This window comes from Scophthalmus maximus, chromosome 5 (genome assembly GCF_022379125.1).
Source record: "Scophthalmus maximus strain ysfricsl-2021 chromosome 5, ASM2237912v1, whole genome shotgun sequence".
In the NCBI taxonomy this organism is placed as follows: domain Eukaryota; kingdom Metazoa; phylum Chordata; class Actinopteri; order Pleuronectiformes; family Scophthalmidae; genus Scophthalmus; species Scophthalmus maximus.
The window spans coordinates 7,870,822-7,890,016 of NC_061519.1; the positions used below are offsets into that span (position 1 = coordinate 7,870,822).

General features: G+C 45.2%; 2 protein-coding genes across 5 annotated transcripts in view; both read left to right on the forward strand.

Annotated features, from left to right (window-relative positions):
- The window catches only part of rab2a (RAB2A, member RAS oncogene family), a 28,770-nt gene extending 22,975 nt beyond the window's left edge, over positions 1-5,795 (forward strand). Inside the window, exon 8 of the mRNA XM_035633617.2 lies at positions 4,750-5,795. Coding sequence (XP_035489510.1) covers positions 4,750-4,845 — 96 coding nt within the window. The 3' untranslated portion in view covers positions 4,846-5,795. The remainder of the gene's footprint in view (positions 1-4,749) is intronic.
- Positions 5,796-16,519: 10,724 nt separating this feature from the next.
- The window catches only part of chd7 (chromodomain helicase DNA binding protein 7), a 70,947-nt gene continuing 68,271 nt past the window's right edge, over positions 16,520-19,195 (forward strand). For 3 of the 4 annotated variants that reach the window (XM_035633260.2, XM_035633259.2, XM_035633262.2), the window contains exon 1: positions 16,520-17,001. The gene's annotated coding sequence lies outside the window, so the exon portion shown is untranslated. Of the gene's footprint in view, positions 17,002-17,473; positions 17,670-19,195 lie in introns of those variants that run through there. The other variant, XM_035633261.2, reaches the window with a different exon arrangement.

Sequence of the window (19,195 nt, forward strand, 5' to 3'; positions counted from 1 at the left end):
AAGAATGGCAGGAGGGAGATCCACTCTGGTGGGGAAATCGGAATGAGGCTACTTACCACACACGCAAGAACGTTTCTTTGCTCACCACCCTCTTGTGTTCAGAGTGAGCGCCTCTTCAGTGAAGCCTCTGCAATATATAAGAGGAACAGAAGCCATCAAACTAGAGAGCATACTGAGCAACTGAGCTAAATGGTAAATCAACTATATTTATATGGCACTTTTCTTGTCTTATTGGATCACTCAAACTCAACTCAACTCAATTTTATTTGAGTTTGAGTCGCATTCAAAGCGCTTTACAGGACAAGTCACATCACCCGTTCATACAGTCCTGAATTTTTCCGCGCTTCTTCTGTCACCTCCATACCCTGTTGGAAGAGCCGTCAGAGGCAATTAAGGTTTAAGTGTCTTGCCCAAGGAAACACCAGCATGCGGAATGGGGAAAGCTGGGATTGAATATTGATATTTAGTCCTGGAAACGCAGACCATGCAAACCAATTAACATGTACGCTGACAGCCAATGTAGGTTATAAACAGAAGCGTGCGTGTGTCTATTATTCACATTTGTTCCAGAGTATATCTGGCCCTTGATTCACCCAGCCATCCAGACAGCGTCTGAGTGTTTTTGTTCTTAGTAAGAGTAAGATGGAGTAACAGCAGGCCGGCGGGCCAAACCACATCAGCTGACTCGCTGAGAGAGAAAGAGGGAAGCCCCGCCAGAAATGTTGGCAGGCACTATGAGAAAAACACTCACACACATGGCCTTAGCTCAATAACTGGGATTTAAAGGCATACAGCGTTTCCCAGAGGCTCTACTGCTGCTGAGCGTAGGAAGGGGAGTTGCACTGAGGGGGAGAGAGATAAATATACTCAGAAGGAGAGAGAGCGGGCGAGGTTGACTGTGCTATAGCCACACACAGAGAGAGAGAGGGGATGAAACACAGAGAGAAAGTGACCACCACAGTACAGACAGAGAGAAATAGAGTACAAGAGCTCCAGTTGAAGGGATGAGCAAAGGAGAGAGAGTACAAATAACTGTGTCTACCACCCACTCGCCCCCCCCCCTCTCTCTCTCTCTCTCTCTCTCTCTCTCTCTCTCTCTCTCTGTTTCTCTTTTATAGGTGCTTTTCTTTTTTTCCCTGGTGTGCTTGTGCTGCCTGTGTTTCCTTTGCCTTTGTGCAGCTCAGCAGCACCTGTTGCTTCCTCTATGATGTTATCTAATCCGGGCCCTTTACAGGCGCTGCACTGTGTTTATCCCACCATGTCACACTCCCCCTTCACCGGTTTTATGTCGTCAGGGACTATAGTCAAATTTTCGTGTCAGAATAAATGCTGAGTTTGAATAATCTCTCACGATTGACTATGAACTGTGACCCTTTGGTGGGGCAGTTTATGCCGTGGCAGAACGCAGTTATAGTTAGTACCTAGTATGATTACCTCCTCTATTTTGGACTCCCCAATAGGCCTGTCACGATAATTACGTTATCCACTTATCGATAATCGCCGTTGTGTTTACATAGCCATAACGCTGCTTCAATCTTCTCCTCTGCGTCGCAAACGCAGCGCACAGAACTGTCAAAACTTTTAGATAACATTTCTCTCAGCAGCCGTGCTTTCCTCTTTGTTCATTTGTCTATATGATTGCCTCCACTGCTTCAGAATTTTAGAGTAGGGTTACAGGGTACTTGTAAAAAAAAAAAAAGTTGAATGTCAGTTCTGCTTATCGGTTATTTTCAAGAACGTGACTACCTGCCGGGAGGTTTTCTATTCATCTGCCAGGACCTGACTGTCTACGTCACGCATCAACGTACCGGCTCCTAGCGCTTAGCATGCATGCTAACGTCCAACCGACAGAGTGAAACACACTCAAAAGTCTGACTGTACTTTGACAGAGAGAGCGACGACCAGGCAAAGTGTAGTAAATGCGGGTCGTTTATTAGCTGCAGGTCTGGTCGCTCCACAAATCTGGACAAACAGCATGACACTGGTTTGGAGCAATGCACAGTGTTAGGCCTGTCACAATAACTACTTTTTGTAAGACTATATATCAGGCCAGAATTATTGCATTCAATTCTTTGAAACTGAATCATGTGAGCTTTTATTAAAGGCCTATTGGTCCTTGCTTGTGTGAATCACTGCACTTTTTGTCAGCGGCGGGGGCAGTTCATCAAAGCAGCAACAGGGGCAAAATGTGAACTAAGTACTGCATGTTAAAGAGCTTTACTTGAGGTGCTGGTGCTGATGAACAGACTGACACAGTCGCGCTCCCACAGGACATTGAACACTGTGCATTGCTCCACATCGCTGTCATGCTGTTTGTCCAGATTCGACGTGCGACCAGACTTGCAGCTAATGAACGACCCGCGTGACGTGTCTACCTGGCGGATGAATAAAAACCTCATGGCAGGAAGTCACATCCTTACAGATAACCGATAAGCAGAACCGAAATTTAACTTTATCTCACGGGTACCCAGTAAAGACCCTGACCCTACTCCGTGCTCACTGTCTCCCTCCCTGCCTCTCGTCGGGGGCGCGTCGCCCAAAGATTCTACAGCGCTCCGTCGTTGTGTCTTGTCAAAATAAAAGCCCTCGCAACATGTAATACAATTTATAAGCAGCGGCGGCAATATTTTAGCAAAAGGAACTTTGAGGAATGCAAGGCTGCTGAGAGAGATTGTATCTTAAAAGTGTTGACACAGTTTGTGAACTGCGACACAGAGCAGAGGAGAGGATTGAAGCAGCGTGCCTACCTGTCAACAAACACAATGGCGATTATCACGGTCAATAGAAATGATATAGTTCATTTTCATGTATCGTACGATAATTCCATTAACGTAAGTATCGCGACAGGCCTACACAGTGTTTGATGTCCTGCGGTAGTGCGACTGTGTCAGCCTGTTCATCAGCAGAAGCATGGGCGGCGCCAGGAATTTTCCACTGCTGTTGCTTTGTAGTTGCTATATGACAGCATGCTGCTGCTGGTTCATTTTCAAAATGTAGGCGGTGCACGGGCTTCGGTACTACCCGCCGAGGCAACGGCTGCCGCCGTGCGGGCTCCAGTTTTGCAGAAATGTTTAGCGCTTTAGGAGGCTGCAGTCTCCCGGGCCGTGGTTACACCGAAGGACAGAGACGGGCTGGGGGACGAGGTGAAACGCAGAGACACCGGGGAGTGGTTGTATGAGACCATCACCAGGGCACAGCCGGTTTCACCGGGTTGTTTGGAGGGTGGGCAGCCCCGGGAAGATGGGATGTTGCTAAGCGGGCAGTTACTGTGCGGTCGTTTACGCTGACATACGATAAAAGCGTCTCCATGGTCGAGCTGCTGTCTCTGTGTTGCACAGGTTTACGAGCCATTTCCTTAAGGCAGGACCGCTAATGCTGTCGCGAGACTACCATTTGGGTTTCATGTTATGGATACTGGATGCTGGTTTCCATTCATTTTTTCTAGTTTTCATGACAAAGTTATGGTGTTGCTTAGGTGCTGCAAAGGTCAAATATTGGTGTAGCTATAGCAACGACCAATAGGCCTTAATAAATGCTCACATGATTCAGTTTCAAAAAAAAGACAATAAAACCGTAAAAATCTCAATAACTCTGGCCTAATATATGGACTGACAACAGGCAACTCATAGCATGAAACCACCATGGATCACCATAGGAATGGTGTTAGCCCTGTGATGAGCAGTGCCTGGTGTTCGTCAGGCAGTGTCTGGAGTTCTGCCCAAAAGGGTTACGTTGTTGTCTCATCATACCAGCATCTTTTTTTCCTCTGAGTCCTTTAATGCTTTTTGAGGTCCATGGGCAAATCACAAATGAGTAGCTGCAAGTGGTCACAAAAACATGTATTACAGGTTCCAGTGTTGATCGCACAACATAACCCTGAATAATGACTCAACAGTTAGAGCTCACAACTTTCTGTATGCACATTACCTTACAGTGCTTTGTAAGTGTGCAACAGCAACACGATCTGATCGCACCTTGTACTTGATTGATGCACTGGCTCTGAGATGGTCATCCTCTCAGCAGGTTCTCTTATCTAAGTTCTGATTTACCCCCTTTTCTACTAAGGCAGATCTAGGGCCCGATTGGAGCTTGTGACTAATCTTGAACCAGTTGTTCGCCTTTCGAAAGACAAAGTCTCTTCATTCAGGAAAACTGGTTACAGAATGGCACAAATGCTTTCACGGTCCACAATCAAGAACTGTTCACTTAAGAGGCAAGCTTTTTGTGACCAACAAGACCAACTCAACTAACTGCCATTTAAAAAAAAAAAAAAAAAACAGAGCTAGTGTAGCATCTTTTCATTGAAATGAGAAGAATGTAAGTAAGTGTGGAAGTTCATGTGAAGTCAAAGCAGAACAGGGACAATGAAGTTTGCCATTGTTGTTGCTGTTTTATGATTGCTGGGAAAGCAGCTGTAGACGCATACAGTGACGTCATCCCGGCGTTGATGGGCTTCTTTGCCTAGTGCCCCCTAGTTTCTAGGATGGCCACTGCCGACCGAAGGTTTTTTGTTTGGGGGGCTGTTTTTTGTCAATTGCGAAACATGCTTCACTGTGTCATGAGTTATTACGTGTAGATTGGTTTAGCCATTTATAATTCTGAAGCCACTTTATATAAAAGGATACATTTTGAAATCATTAACACCCTATAACGGATTGAGTAGCTCACAGTAAAACAGGGTTTGTTATGTGATGAGTGTGGTGCTTTTAAACAGACTTTTTCTTTCTCTTTGTCTTTGTCTCCACACAGGCTAATGGTATTAAAATTGGACCCCAGCACCCTACCACCAACTCCACACTGTCTGGTAGCCAGGGAGGTCAACAGGCTGGAGGGGGCTGCTGCTGAACCCCCAATACACACCTCTCCTCCTCCTCCTATCCCAACCCTTCCTCCTCCTCTGCCCCTTCCCTGCGTTTCTGCAGAACTGTCCAGGCTCTCTAACAGTTGGTTAAACTCTCTCTTCATCTCCATTGGTTCATCCATCCATCCATCCCCCCCTCTCTGTCTTTTTCTCTCGTTTTTCAGCCATGTCTTTCCCAAGTCTCTTGACAATACCTTAAGGGTCTAAGAGGCTGCATTCTCATAAATCAGCCTGACTTCCTACAATCTTATGAGGATAGTCAGCTTCACCTACAGATATAGCGACCAAATTCTGAAGTTTAGCAGTTCACCTTTTTTTTTTGGCTACATAAACAGGTTTTAATCATTTTTATTTAAAAAAAAAACATCCATGCATCTTAATTCATGATGGAGTTGGGCTAGTTTAGTACCTCAGAATCATAATACAAAATAAAAATAAACTATATTTTCAGTAACAGTGAGTTGACTTTGTCCCGATAGAGACAGGATTGTGGGTAGAGATTTATCACACTCTTAACAACTGACTGTATGGAATAAACCATGTGCTGTGTTGTGTCTGTACACGTTTGTACATGTTTTTAAAGAAAATTACACAGCACGTTGACAGCAGGACATGTTTCTGCATGTTGACTCAGATTTCATGCTGTGCCTGTGTGTACAGGGATGATATGGATATTCCAGTATGTCAGTCTGTAAGATGTAGGAGGCATTCACGTCACTCTGTATAATTTGTCCATGGAAGAAAAAAAATGTGCAAATTATGTCATTTGGATGTTCTTTCTCTATTTTTCCTCATGTTATTTTGTCCTCTCTCTGTCTTTGTGTCCGTTCTGTTGACTTGCTAATGATTTGTATTTAATGAACACTACAAACTGTTTGTGGCTTAAAAAGTGTTTTAAATTGTCAGAGGAGGGAATAAAAGACCAAACCATTGAGTGTGATAATAGATCCTTTTCAGAAACGATAGAAAATACAAGAAGGACCGTTAAACAGTAAGGGATGTTGAGAGCAGTGGCTGCCATGATGAAATTACAGAATTAAAAAGGAGAATCGATTGGAAATCAATTTTTTAAATATATATATACGCTATTTATCAGGCTCATTTATTTCTGTGTATATATGGCTCTTCAGGTTTCTGTAGCTTTTTTTTGGCTGTCATGTTGTTGTGGTCTAGTTGTTTATTTACCAGGGACTGAAAAAGAGTCCGCTTTGGACCTCCAAGCAGCTTTTTACCATTCCTGCCATTAGTCATTTAAACTTAAAGTTGCTGAGCCGCCCCATCTTACGTTAGGGCTGAAGATGCCCTTTCTTTTAAATGACGAGTATGAATGATAACACGCTGTTAACATGACTATACCGAGGCTTTGACAGTCCCTGGTGGAGAACAGACTCTTAACTGAAAATGCCAAGACATCTCCCCTTCAAGCAAGCTAATATTTTTTACCATGAATTAACTGGTAGACACATAATGTGCGCTGCTTAGAGCTTGATCGACAACTGCTGCAGTGTTTTTTGCTTTGAGATCAACGATGTAATATGCGCCATTTTACTGACACGTTCATATTTTACTGCTTCACTTATGGTTAATCTCCTTTCTTTTCTCTGTCTCAGACTGTGTGGTAGCATTAGCTATGTACCCATTTTTAATGCCAAATTATTGTTTACATGAATACCCCCCCACCCCCCCAAAAAGCAAAATCCACTATAATCAGATCTAAAATCAGCTGTCTGCCTTAACTCCCCCTTCTGAGAGATTTGGACAGCTACTAAAATGAATCAAACTGACCCTTTATCTGCAGAAAGGCATTTTACCACTAACTCGCTAGTTGGTGACGCATTACACGTATGTAGATACACATTTCAAGTCGTAGAAGCGGGCCTAGTTTAAAAATTTGTGACTGAATCGCCTCATTTCAGATTAATCCAAACCAACGTGTTCATATTTTCCTCCTCTCCCTCCATGCGCACACACACCTAGCCTGCATAATATATTTCTGTATCTAGCTGTTCCCTCTCCAGGCTAACCGTGTAACTCTAGGGACTTTTTGGATTTCACAGCAGTGTGAGTGAATCCTTGACAGTGTGTTCTCTTATTCTTTCTTTTTGTTTTTGTATTCCTAGATATATTCAGACAGTTATTAATCTTATTCTGATGGTTATTCTTTGTAAAGCGACATGAAGTGTGTGTGTGTGTGTGCGTGCGTGTGTGTGTGTGTGTGTGCGTGCGCGTGTGTACGTGTGTGTGTGTGTGTGTGTGTGTGTGTGAGACCAGAGGGATTACGGGGAGGATCAAGCCAAACTTGATGTATCTATCTATCCAATCTATCTATCTATCTATGGTTCGATCTATTTTATCTATGTGGCCCTCCTCTCTTCTTCTCCCTCGTCCCTTCCCTTCCTGCCTCTCCTCCTCAACATTATTTGCTGTGTTTGTTCTTTGGAAAAAATAAAACATAAAAAAATGAAAAAATGAAAATGCTATCACGATAAACTATAATAAAACATTCTAAACTCTAAACATGTAATTTTGATGGTTATGTGGAAATGGAAAAATTAGTGTTCAAGGGTTGAATTATTTGTTTAAATTTTAAAGCTGCATTTGTATTTTCTGTCTCCCTTTTTTTTCCCCCTACTGCCCATCTGGCCCTGTGCTGCTGCTGACTCTCCAGTCTGTGAATCAACCAATCATAAAGGGTCCACATCTGATTTATCCGTTACAATGAGCAGGGAGGGACTTGTGTGCTCTTGGATGTGTGCAGTTCGACCTTAAGCAGTACTCCCTGATGAAGGTCAGCCTGACTGAGAGGCTGCTCAATGAATTATACATTCTGTAACTCATATGTAGTCAGGGCTGGTTTGCATGTTCACCGTATGTGCATGACCTTTTTAGCAGTGGTCCACGTGACATTCCCACGTTTGTCGGATAAAGCAACATCACTGGGACATTAGTGTATGTGAGAAGGGAGGCTACCATAAACCAGCAACATGCTTAGGGGTTTACACGTTACAACTAATGTCTTTAGTAATGATTATTAATGATAATTTACGTATGATTGAGATGAATAATAATAATATAATAATAATCCATTTCATTTATGGAACACTTTTCATTGCTACAAGCAATCTCAAAGTATCTATGAACAATGACCCGTTCGATTCCTCAGGGTTTGTGGAAAACTGTTTACCTGGTGTTTTCTCCTCCTCCAGTATGACATCTGCTTTCTGGCGGGCTCAGGGAACCTTCCCCTGAGAATACGCTCCATGTTGACACGACTCCCTCACATTCATACTGACACTCACCCGATCCACCACGTCGCAAAGGTTCTACTGAATTTAATAGCTGGGGCCTGAGGTCGCCGCTGAAATTCACAAAAACAGTCCGAGAGGGTATTCGCTTTCTGACATGGAGCGGCATCCTCCTGGAAGTAGCCATGCGAAGATGGTAGACTGTGGCCATAAAGAGAAATGGTCAAAAGAATACTCCGCAACATTGGTCATTGGTATTAAGGCCCAACGTGTGCAAACTGAAGAAAACCTTGCCCGCATCATCGCAACCAGCAGCAGGTTGGCTCCATGGATTTATGCAGTTGATTCCAGATTCTGAGCCGAGCCTCATCAGCGATCCAGGTTCACCGGACCAGGGTTAGGGCCTTCAACTGCCCAGTGCTGGTGAGTCTCTTGTCACTGCCGCCCCGGGTTTCTGCGCTTGGCCGACAGGAGTGGAACCTGACGAGGTCTCTGCCGTTGTAGAAAACATCCTGCTGAGGCTTGGATGTTTTGGTCATTGCGGGAGAGGCTTCCCTGCTCACCGCAGTTGTAAGAACTGGTTATCTGAGTCGCCGCATCCTCGTAGCATGTAACAACCACACAAGCGTTTTATTCCCATGTCGAACCTCCCTGCCTGGATGCTGCCGACTGCGGACCTCGGGGCAGCACTGATGAAAACAAAGACCTGACAGACATCACCTTGACAAGTACAGTAAGTGTGTTGGAGCAGTATTTTGACAGTGATGTGCCGCCAGTGACAGCTGAGAATAATATATTTAATATCTTGAATAGCTCCTGAGGCCGGAGGTCATATACATGTGACCAGTTGGTGTTGAGAGCTGCCTGACCCGTCTCATCTGTTACCCAACATCTCAACACAGGTCCCGAGCAGCCGGGAGGACGGGGTAACCAGCGACCACAGTCAAATGTGTCCCTGGGGCCAGGGCAGGCCACGTTGAATACTATTTGATGGCCCAGGATAACCGCAGACATGGTAAAATGATTTAATGATGACCGACTACGCCAATCGGAGGTCAGGAAAGTGAATAGTGATTCGATGTGCTCACGTGCCAAAACTATGTCGGACTCTGTAGTTGTCTTGGGGGGCCCTGTCTCACCTGACTAGTGATGACATGTGTAGCCGCACGTCCTCATTAAACCGCCGGTTGTCGAGGTGGTGTCCAGATAACAGCGCAAGCTTCATAGATAACTGGCACACCTTTTGGAGAAAAACCTGGTCTGATGCGGAGATACGGCATTCATCCTACTTTGGATGGTGCAGCTCTCATTTCTAGAAACCTGACTCAGTTAGCTAGACGGTCAAAACCATGACAGTCCAGATATTCACCACAACACCCCATAGAAACTGTGTCTTCTCGACCACTTTAACTACTACTAAACCAAAAGTAAGTAAGAGAGGATTTGACACATTCAAACCTTATGAAAATCCACTAACATTATAAAAGAACCACAAAATAGAAAGATTAAATGTGGATTATTAAACATTAGGTCACTTCCATCTAAATCTTTGTTAGTGAATGATCTGATAACTGATCATCACTTTGATTTATTCTGTCTGACTGAAACTTGGCTTCAGCCAGAAGAATATGTTAGTTTAAATGAATCAAAACCTCCCACTTTTAATAATACTCCTCCTCCTCGGATCACAGGCCGAGGAGGAGGAGTAGCAGCAATTTTCCAATGAGACTTATTAATTACCCCCCCCCCCCCCCCGTCCCAAGAATAGTTTGAACTTTTTTCGAAAGCCCAACTCTTGGCCTCATACACCCAAGCTGGAAAAGGTCAAAAACCAGTTATTCTAGTCGTTTATATATCGTCCACCAGGCCCTTACTCTACATAAACCCGCTCACTGTTTTAATCACACCCTCGACCTCGTTCTGACACATGGCGTAGACATTGAAAATCGAATAATATTTCCTCAAAACCCTCTGTTAGATCACTTCTTAGTCACTTTCAATTTCTCAATTAAATACGGAGAAAAGTTCTATTACAGCAGGTGTCTATCAGAAAAAGATTGAAAATATTCTATCGTCTATTACAAAACTTCACACAGGAATAGTCTGCTTGAAGACTTTCAGTCAGGGTTTAGAAAACATCGTAGTACAGACACAGCACTGCTGAAGGTGACCAACGACCTCCTCATGGCCTCAGACAGTGGACATATTTCTATTCTCGTCCTATTAGATCTTAGTGCTGCAAATTTATACTATTGATCACAAGATTCTGTTACAGAGACTTGAAGGTGGCAGCCTGTTGCAGCAGCTCCCCGTGTTTAGTATTCCGGAATTTCCCAGCTTGGGATAAATAAAGTAACTATCTATCTATTTTAACACATTATTGGGATGAAAGGAACAGCACCAGAATGGTTTTACTCACCTGAGGAGAGGAGCCTGGTGCCTCCAGTTCTACTTTTACAGACTTTGAGAACCACAATTAGTCCTGCGTTTACAGAGCGAAGTGATCTATTAGGATAATATGGAATTATGAGCTCTGTAAGATATGATGGTTTGTTGTAATTTTGAAGTATCAGTCTGGTAGAGATTAAAGCAATTTTTACTCCTCTCTCCCCCGATGTGTTTACATTACATGTCACCAACTGTCTGTGTTTTCTCTCTCTCCTAGTGTATCTCTGCCTCGAGAGCTGCAGGACCCAAATCCATCATTTTAATTTTAATTTCAATTTTAAATAATAAAATTGAATTGAATGTTACTTGAGCACGTTGTGGATTCACAGCATCCTACACTGATTATAATACAGGGAACCTCATCATTAGTGCACAGGCTTGATAGAGCTAGAGAGATGATCCAAACAAATGATGTCATCATAAATGATGTCACAATGAGGTCACAATGGAGTCAGAAAATGAAAAAAAATGCATTTTTCGAGGTATCTGTGTCATGATCTTGTGTTTTCATTTCCTTTTGGGTCCAGTTCCTGCTCAACCCTGACAATCTGTGCCTCCTTTAAGACTACAGACATGACCTCAATATGATTTAAAACAAAATAATTTATGATTATGATGTCATCATGACATCACTATGGAGTCAGAATATAACCTCATGTGGTGGGGTATCTAATCCATTAACTTTAAGATAATAATAATAAGATTAGATACATGATCCAAAGCTTATTTATAATAACCAAATGTTTGTCATAATATATTTTTATGAAATGACATTATCACAATATTTAAAAGTGAGCATTGTCTATTTGGGTTATATTGCATACATCGACTCTCTGATGCTTTCCAATTTCTTTTTTCATGCATTATACCAAACATTATTTGTTCAGGGCTGCACGGTGGCGTAGTGGTTAGCACTTTCGCCTCACACCGGTTCAAACCAACCAGGGCCTTTCTGTGTGGAGTTTGCATGTTCTCACCGTGTATGCGTGGGTTCTCTCCGGGTTCTCCGGCTTCCTCCCACAGTCCAAAGACATGCAGAATGGGGTTAGGTTCATTGGAGACTCTAAATTGACCGTAGGTGTGAATGAGAGAGTGAATGGTTGTCCGTCTCTGTATGTGGCCCTGTGATAGGCTGGCCACCTGCTGGCGACCTGTCCCCCCCCCCGACCCTTAAATGGATAAAGCGGTAGATGATGGATGGATGGATGGATTATTTGTTCAGTCATTATTATTTGTTCACATTCATTTCTGCACACAATAGAGAGCAACATGAAAATAGCCTCTTTGCCCTGGATGAGTGTGCCAGCGCTAAATGTCAACGTTCATTCTCATTCCACTAACTCAGCTGTCATTTCACCTCCTGCCTCTCCCACCTGCCCTGCATTGACTCCAGTCCCTCCCACCCTCCCAGTCACCTGACTCCACGCACCCACCTGCTCACCTGTCCTCACTAGCTGCCTGCCTGTATACAGCATGCTCATCCATCTGACGTGCCCTCTGCCACTGTGTACTGAAGCAGGGTGGACACACGATTCGTATTTTGCTCAGTTACTCTGAGGCCGCGGCTAGGGCTACAGAACACAACCAAACAATATCAGAGAGGGAGAGAAACAGCGTGGCGAGTTGTGGCCGCATGCGTTCAACGGAGATCAATGCCTTCCTCAGAGAGGTGTGATGGGTGGTTGGTGGTCGTCCAGCATCATGAGGACTTAAGAGTTCCCTGAGCTTCTTGTTCGGTGCTGAAGCTGTTTTAACAGCATCAAAAAAGTCATTTTTCGTTCATCCATCCAGATGCGTTTTTGCTTCGCATCCAGGCAGGCCGTCACAAGCAAAGAAGCCGCCGCACGGGAACATAAAGTGTGGTGGAATTGTGTTGCCTAATCCTTTAACTGCACCGCCCAAAGTCCCAGGTGTCCCCCTCTGTGTTGAGGTGACAGAGCCTTCTGGCCTGTCAACACACCAGGCAACAACCTTTCCAGGATTTTGGATGATGGTGACTGCCATCTTATGTATGCTCCCTCTTTTGCCTCATGAACCATTTCAACTGGTCAAAAAATGGTATGTAAATGCTTATTATTATCTATACCTAATAAATGCATTAACATGCGGTCAGTAATTTAGTGCTGTAACTAACTGAGATGATTGTGATGTCAATTTAGTTTAATCTTTATATGCTTTATAGGCTCATTACATGTTTTCTTGTTTAAAATCTGTAGATGAACTACAGATTATAGTCGCCAGACAAATGTGGAGAGTTAGAGTGTGATGAAATTACAAATATTCGCGCAAAACACAAAAGGAAAAGCACTTACTTTACACCATTATGTACCAAAAGTAAATATCACCACAGTCAAATGGCCAATTATTTGTCAAGTAGTGACCCAGAATCGTTATTGGCTCACATATTGTGAGCTACTTTCCTGGAAAACTTCTCCCGGTCCAAATTAGCTGGCGCAGACGGACAAGAATGAAAGTGTACCGTCCACTCAGTGCCTGAGGAAGAAAGATCGCAATTCTGCAAGTCTGCCATCACCTACTGAACATTTTAAACCATGCGGTGGAAAACCAATCCCTCGGCCATGTTAGCAAACCAAGGATATCGGGGGTTAACTGTGTGTGTCCAGGCATTTGAACGAAAACAGTCATGTATTATCTGTGCTATCTGTAAGCAGCACATCTGCACTTCCAGCTTTGTGTATGCACACTATGATAACACAACGTTGACCATGACAAAAGGAGATCCAGTGTTCACATCGATGGGTTGTCTAATTTCCTGTCTCGGCATGTTGACACTCAAAACAAACTGAACTGAGCTGAAAGCAAGAGCTGTCTGAAAAGGGAGGGCACAATGTTCAGAAATAAGTCAACATGAATGGAGATGTGGTAGTTTAGAAAATGTTTTTTCTCTCTCATAAACAGTGAATGTGTTTTTTATTGTTTACAGTGTCACCTCTAGGCTGCTATATCCTGATGCAACTTACAATTGAACTTATTATGATTATTATTTCCATTTTGAATCCCCTAGTTAGATTTAGACCACAAAACGACTTGCTTGTTTTGGCAAAAGAACTACGTAGTTCGGTTTAGTATTAAGGTGGCAGGGCACATGCGATGAACAACGAATGGCAGATGAATGAGCCAAAGGCTGGACCCAAGACACATGGGTTTGTCACATTTTAACATTTTTCCTTTGCCATTATTTCCCCTTATTTTTTAGTTAGGGTGCGGCAAAATGCTACTTGGTCAGATTTAGGTACCAAAGCCCACGGGATTGATGGGGGGATTGTCACAGGAAACGGAAATGTCGCGCTGGAACATGGCCATAGCTCTATAAACGAAATGTATTATTATTATTATTATTATAGCTCAGATCTGGGTGTGTTATGCTACTAGTAGCTAATTAATCCCTGAGAAGAAGAGAAAAAGAAAGTGCTGAAGAGGTCTGGAATGATCCCCTCTTTCTATTCTAACTGCACACACCCCTTTTTTTTCATTTTCACATTCACCCATATTCTCACAGCACTGCTATTCACCGCACTTTTTTCAAAATTGCAATTTAGGGTTAATTTAGGGTCATGAGGCTGGGATCGACCTTCGGGTTGGGCGTCGGACGAACGACCCTACCTCCTGAGCCACAGCCGCCCGAAATAATGATAATCCATCAGATTTCACTCAGCTTCCTCTCGGGCCACAAAGGGCTTTACATAACATTTTATTTCACATAGTAACACAAAATCATATCATATTACATGCACAAAATAACGATGACCTGTTCGCGGGGGGGGGGGGGGGGGGGGGGGGGGGGGCGGGGAATTAAAGTACAGCCTGATATACAGTTCAACGGGCAAAATAAAACATCTGTTCTTAGTCTAAGATTAGTGGAATAGTGCAGCATATTTATAATGCAAAACAGCTCAGCTGTCCTAACAGCGAAAGCATTGAACTTACTGATAGTAAAAATGCTAATATATCCGTGCACGTAGCTATAAAACTGCAGCCGACCTCACTGAGGGGAGTTTTGCTACCTGTTTAGACTACAAGCTGTATTTCCACATTCTTTGTAGGCCTGCGTCTGAGGGTGGTCATGGGACATGTTCAAACTCAGGAATCAAAAACAAGGGCCGAGCTGACACTACATTTCCAGTTTGCTCCATAGGAAGACAGTTTAAAGGTGAAACGTTGGACTCCGGATAGAGAGCTGTGGAATAAGACATGACTGGAAAGCGAGAAGGGAGCTGGAGCTCTCGGTCCTGCAGCCGGGGCGGCTCGGTTAGCTGCATCCGCTGGTGCTCCGTGGTGATTACCGGAGTGGTGTGTGTGGCACACACATCCATGGAGACAGAACTGAAATTACACTGCTGCCACAGACTTCACTGTGCTCTCTTTATTTCTCATTCACCTATTGTTGGGATAGAAGCACATTGTGAAGTTTCGAGCTCTACGGACAGGAAAGCTGAAACTGGACTTAAATTACTTTTGATTTTATTCAATATCTGCACAGTTGTGCAAAAAGGGGCTAACCAGTAGCTTTCAGTCAGTCACTGGCTCTGTCAGCCCTTTTTGAACAACTGTACAGTTTGCTTTTATATTATTTCATGCTAATATCTATCTATCTATTATTTCTATATATCTATTTATTCTTAATATCTTAAAGTTTACACACACACACACCTATCTATCTATCTATCTATTTCTTTTTAAAGGTCAAATTCCTTGGGAATTGCCAGGTTTGTTGTTTTTGACAACATGCTGATGTGTGACAGATGAATTACTTCTGTATGTTAATTGATTCCCTAATGATAATTTTCTGGAGTATACTGGAGTTTACTGTCTTAACTCCTTTCCTCAGGAGTTCAGACCAGGCTGACACGAGCAGGCCCCTGTAGCTGCAAAGGTCCAGAACTTAAAGGGGGATTACACCACTGGAAAAGGGCCCACTTTGTTAAACTCCGTCGCCTTTGATGTAGACGTGCAGTTATTTTTTGAATGAAAAGTTATATTTTTGTGAAGATTTATTTTCAAAAAGACATCAAACATGTGTGAATATGGTACCAATTTACAAACAAGTTAAATACCAACATTATGTGTTTGTATAAAAATCAAGACTGCCCCCAGTTTATTTTACACCAAGGACCTTATACTCAACATCTTTGCCTGTGGCAATGACTCTTCTACCCAGTTGTTGCAGGGTTTCTGAGAGGGTCCTGCAGGGAAATTCCTCTATCTGTGGCAATTCATCATAGAACATATCGTTTTAATACCAGAAACATTAGAATCTGGAACAAACTCTTATCCGGTGAATGGCCAGCCCCCTGAAACACACGAGATCCCCGGCACGTCACAGATTTCGGAAGCAGATTACTCAAAAAGTTTTGAGTTTTGAACATATTTGAATGAAAATGTAATCACAGATAGGTCGTGGTAACAGGTGAGTCCATTTTGGGAGGGATCCACGAGGAGTGAGCCTCCTACTTTTTCTTCCACCAATGTTTTTTTCTTTTGAAACCTTCTTTCATCTTGTTTCTACTCTGCAGCACTTTGAAATTGCTTTTAGCAATGAAAAGTGCTGTATAAATGAAATGCATTATTATTATTATTATTATTACTACATTGTGAGACAGGGCAAAACTTTGACATGTTGAGTCATATCTCTTCGCAAAAAGATTTTTGGTGAAACAGCATACAAATTGGGGATTGCTCAGCCTTGGTGGAGTTCAGAGTTTTGCTGTTTTGCTCTATTTAGTTCTCTATCTGCATATTAAATATGTATTAAATTACAACTCACAACTTGTTCCTCCTGATAAATTCTAAGAAACGGGTCACCAAACAATCCCCCCTTGGCCCAACGCAGGGCTCCCTTGGCCTCTGGTTTAAAATGAGGAGATCAAAAAGCGGGGTTCTGGCTTCTATGTTGTTGTCACAATGTCGTCCCATTCAAACAGGCGAACGAGGCGAAACGTCCGAATCCCCCGCGGGCCCGCAGGTCGGCACCGATCACACCGAGCGGGAGCGTCGCTCCGGCGCGGCGGGGTCAGTGACCGCGCACGCCGCCTTGTTCGCGTGTGAGCGGTCCGCGGGAGCGCGCCCCCCCTGGCCAAGGAAGGTGAGCGAGTGTCTGGAGGGGAGGACTCGGGAGCGCGACCAGCCGAGGGATCGATCGGATTAAACTCGATTCGAGTGAAATTAACACAAAGGGAGAGACGAGCGACGCGCACCAGTCGGCGAGCTTGCGGATGCGAGACGCGCCGGAGAAATATTTCACGAAAAAACAACCAAACTTTTTTTTTCTCTCTCTCTCTCTCTCTCTCCCCACCACCACCTTCTGTTTATTTATATTTCAAACGGAAAAGGACCACGGTGGATTTTTTTTTCCCCCTTTCCACGCGAGCGGAGATACTAACGACGAGGAGTTGATCTGATAGAGCCCGAAGTGACCGAGCTCGTCGGGTAAGCTAACAAATGCCCCCTCTTCTTCTTCTTCTTCTTCTTCTCCTTCTTTCTTTCTTCTTCTTCTTCTTCGCTAGAGTGATTTGTAAGTGTTGCAGTCCAGGTGCGGCGGTTTCATCGCAACCCCCCCCCTGTTTTGAATTCAAGCGAATTTCGCTGTTCTTTCTGAATAGTAAGTTCCCAACACTTCACCCCCCCCGGGCGCCATCGGACTCCGTGGGGTCCGCCGCGCGAGTGCGCCGCTCGGGGCCGGACGAGCCTTCCGCTCGGGCCGACCTCGACGGGCTCGCCGGGCTCCTGCTGTTGTCTCCGCGTCGGGGCACAAAGTCATCGACGGTCCACGCAGCGCCCGCGCCGACATGCTAACAATAGCAAGTTTAGCTTGGCCACCGTCTGTATGGCGCACGCACGCACGCGCACACACACACACACACACTCGCTCACAACAGTCCCATTAGTCAGTTGAAAAGTGGAAAGAAAACCCCCCCGACGCCACGCGGAGAGCGTCTCTCCGGCGGAGTCTGTGGTCTCCGACAACTTGTTGAGTTCGACCGCCGGACGCGAGTCCCTTTCTCCTTCTTCTTTCTCTTTTTAAAGAGTGACTGCTAGCCCCTGTTAGCTAATTGTGTCGACGCCTCCGGGAGACACGAGGTGGCTCGAGCGTAGAGGTGAGTCACTGGCCGACCGACGGAGCGGAGCTCTCCGAGGGACATTCCCGGCGGAGACTACTTGGCACATATTGCGCACACAGAAAGCGATCTTCTGCCGGGCTGGTTCGACGTGCTCCCGCATTAAAGTTTGACTTAACAGCTGGGGGGGGGGTTGTTTTTTTTTTTCTCCACGGTGCGTGCGGTTTTATTGGGAAAAGGAGGCAGCGTGAAGTGTGCGTAGTAGGCGCTGGTTGTATTGGACGGAGGGCACCGAGCGGAGGAGGAGGAGGAGGGGGGGGGTCGTTCCATACAACCGTGTTGTTTTTCCACGTTTGTTTCGAACACGTTTTTTGCGCGTCGGCGACCAAAAAGCCCCTCACTATTCGGTCGTACGAGGGCGACCCCTCGCAGCAGAGTGTTTTCGCTCCGAGGCGAGCGAGTGGAGCGAGTGGCTCCCTTGTCCGGAACGACGCGCACGCCGCCGCGAGGCTAATTAGCCGCGCTAGCCGCTGGAGGTTAGCGCGGCCGCCAGGACACAGAAGTTGAGCTAGCCTGCTACCTGCTAGCCCCTGCTCATCCTCATTGTGTGCCCCCCCCCCCCGAGAAGAAGCTAACTTCTCGGCTGCTCGGTGGTGCTATAAAGTCGGCGCGTGGCTTTCGGGCACGACAACGGACTTTGCGCATCTTTCGTTCGACTTTTCGTCGTGGCCAAAGAGCCAAAGTAAAAAGCATCGCATCGGCCATTTCTGCCTCTTTTTTTTAAAGCTTCTTCGCCACGGGAGCGTGTTCGCAATGTCACATCGAAGTTTGATAACCACTTGACTTGTTACTCGGGGGTGGACGGGGGAGAGAGAGAACACACTGCCCGCAGCACCTGCCGCTGCTGGCGGAGCCGACGCGTCTCTACGGGACACGCGCACGCGCGTGCACGCGCGCCGATGTGTTTTCTTTTCTGTGAAGTAGAGAGTGTCGTGTGCGCCACTCTTTCTCCATTACGTGTTCCGTAAGTCGGGTCCGCTCGCACGATGGTCACCCTGTCGCCCTCTCACACACACACACACACACACACACACACACACACAACTTGGGTTGCGCGCGCACGTCGCAGGGACTCGTTCGTTCGACGCTCGGTCGCCGTTCGTCCTCACGTGGTCACGGTTTGATTCGCAGTCTGGACGTTTTTTTCGATTGATCGGTGTTAGTTTGTCATATTTCCCTGCGAGCCGGCAGCTGCTACCCCCACCTTGTGTCTGCGAGCCAAGATGGCAGCGAGGCATGTTTAGCAGGCCACAGAGGGAGAGATAAGAGGCCCCGCAGACACACACACACACACACACACGCACACAACAGATGTTCAGTGCTACTTGGTCTCCTTTGGCTCCCTCGTCTTTTCTTGTGGCAGAAGTTGAGGCACTCTTTCCCCCTTTCGGCTGCAAGGCTGTCTTGGTTTGTAAGAGAGGCACTTGGAAAAATGGACACCCACAGGAATGACATTGCCCCTGCGCGTCCCTGCCATTGAAGCCATGCGTGTTTTTAGTGGCTTC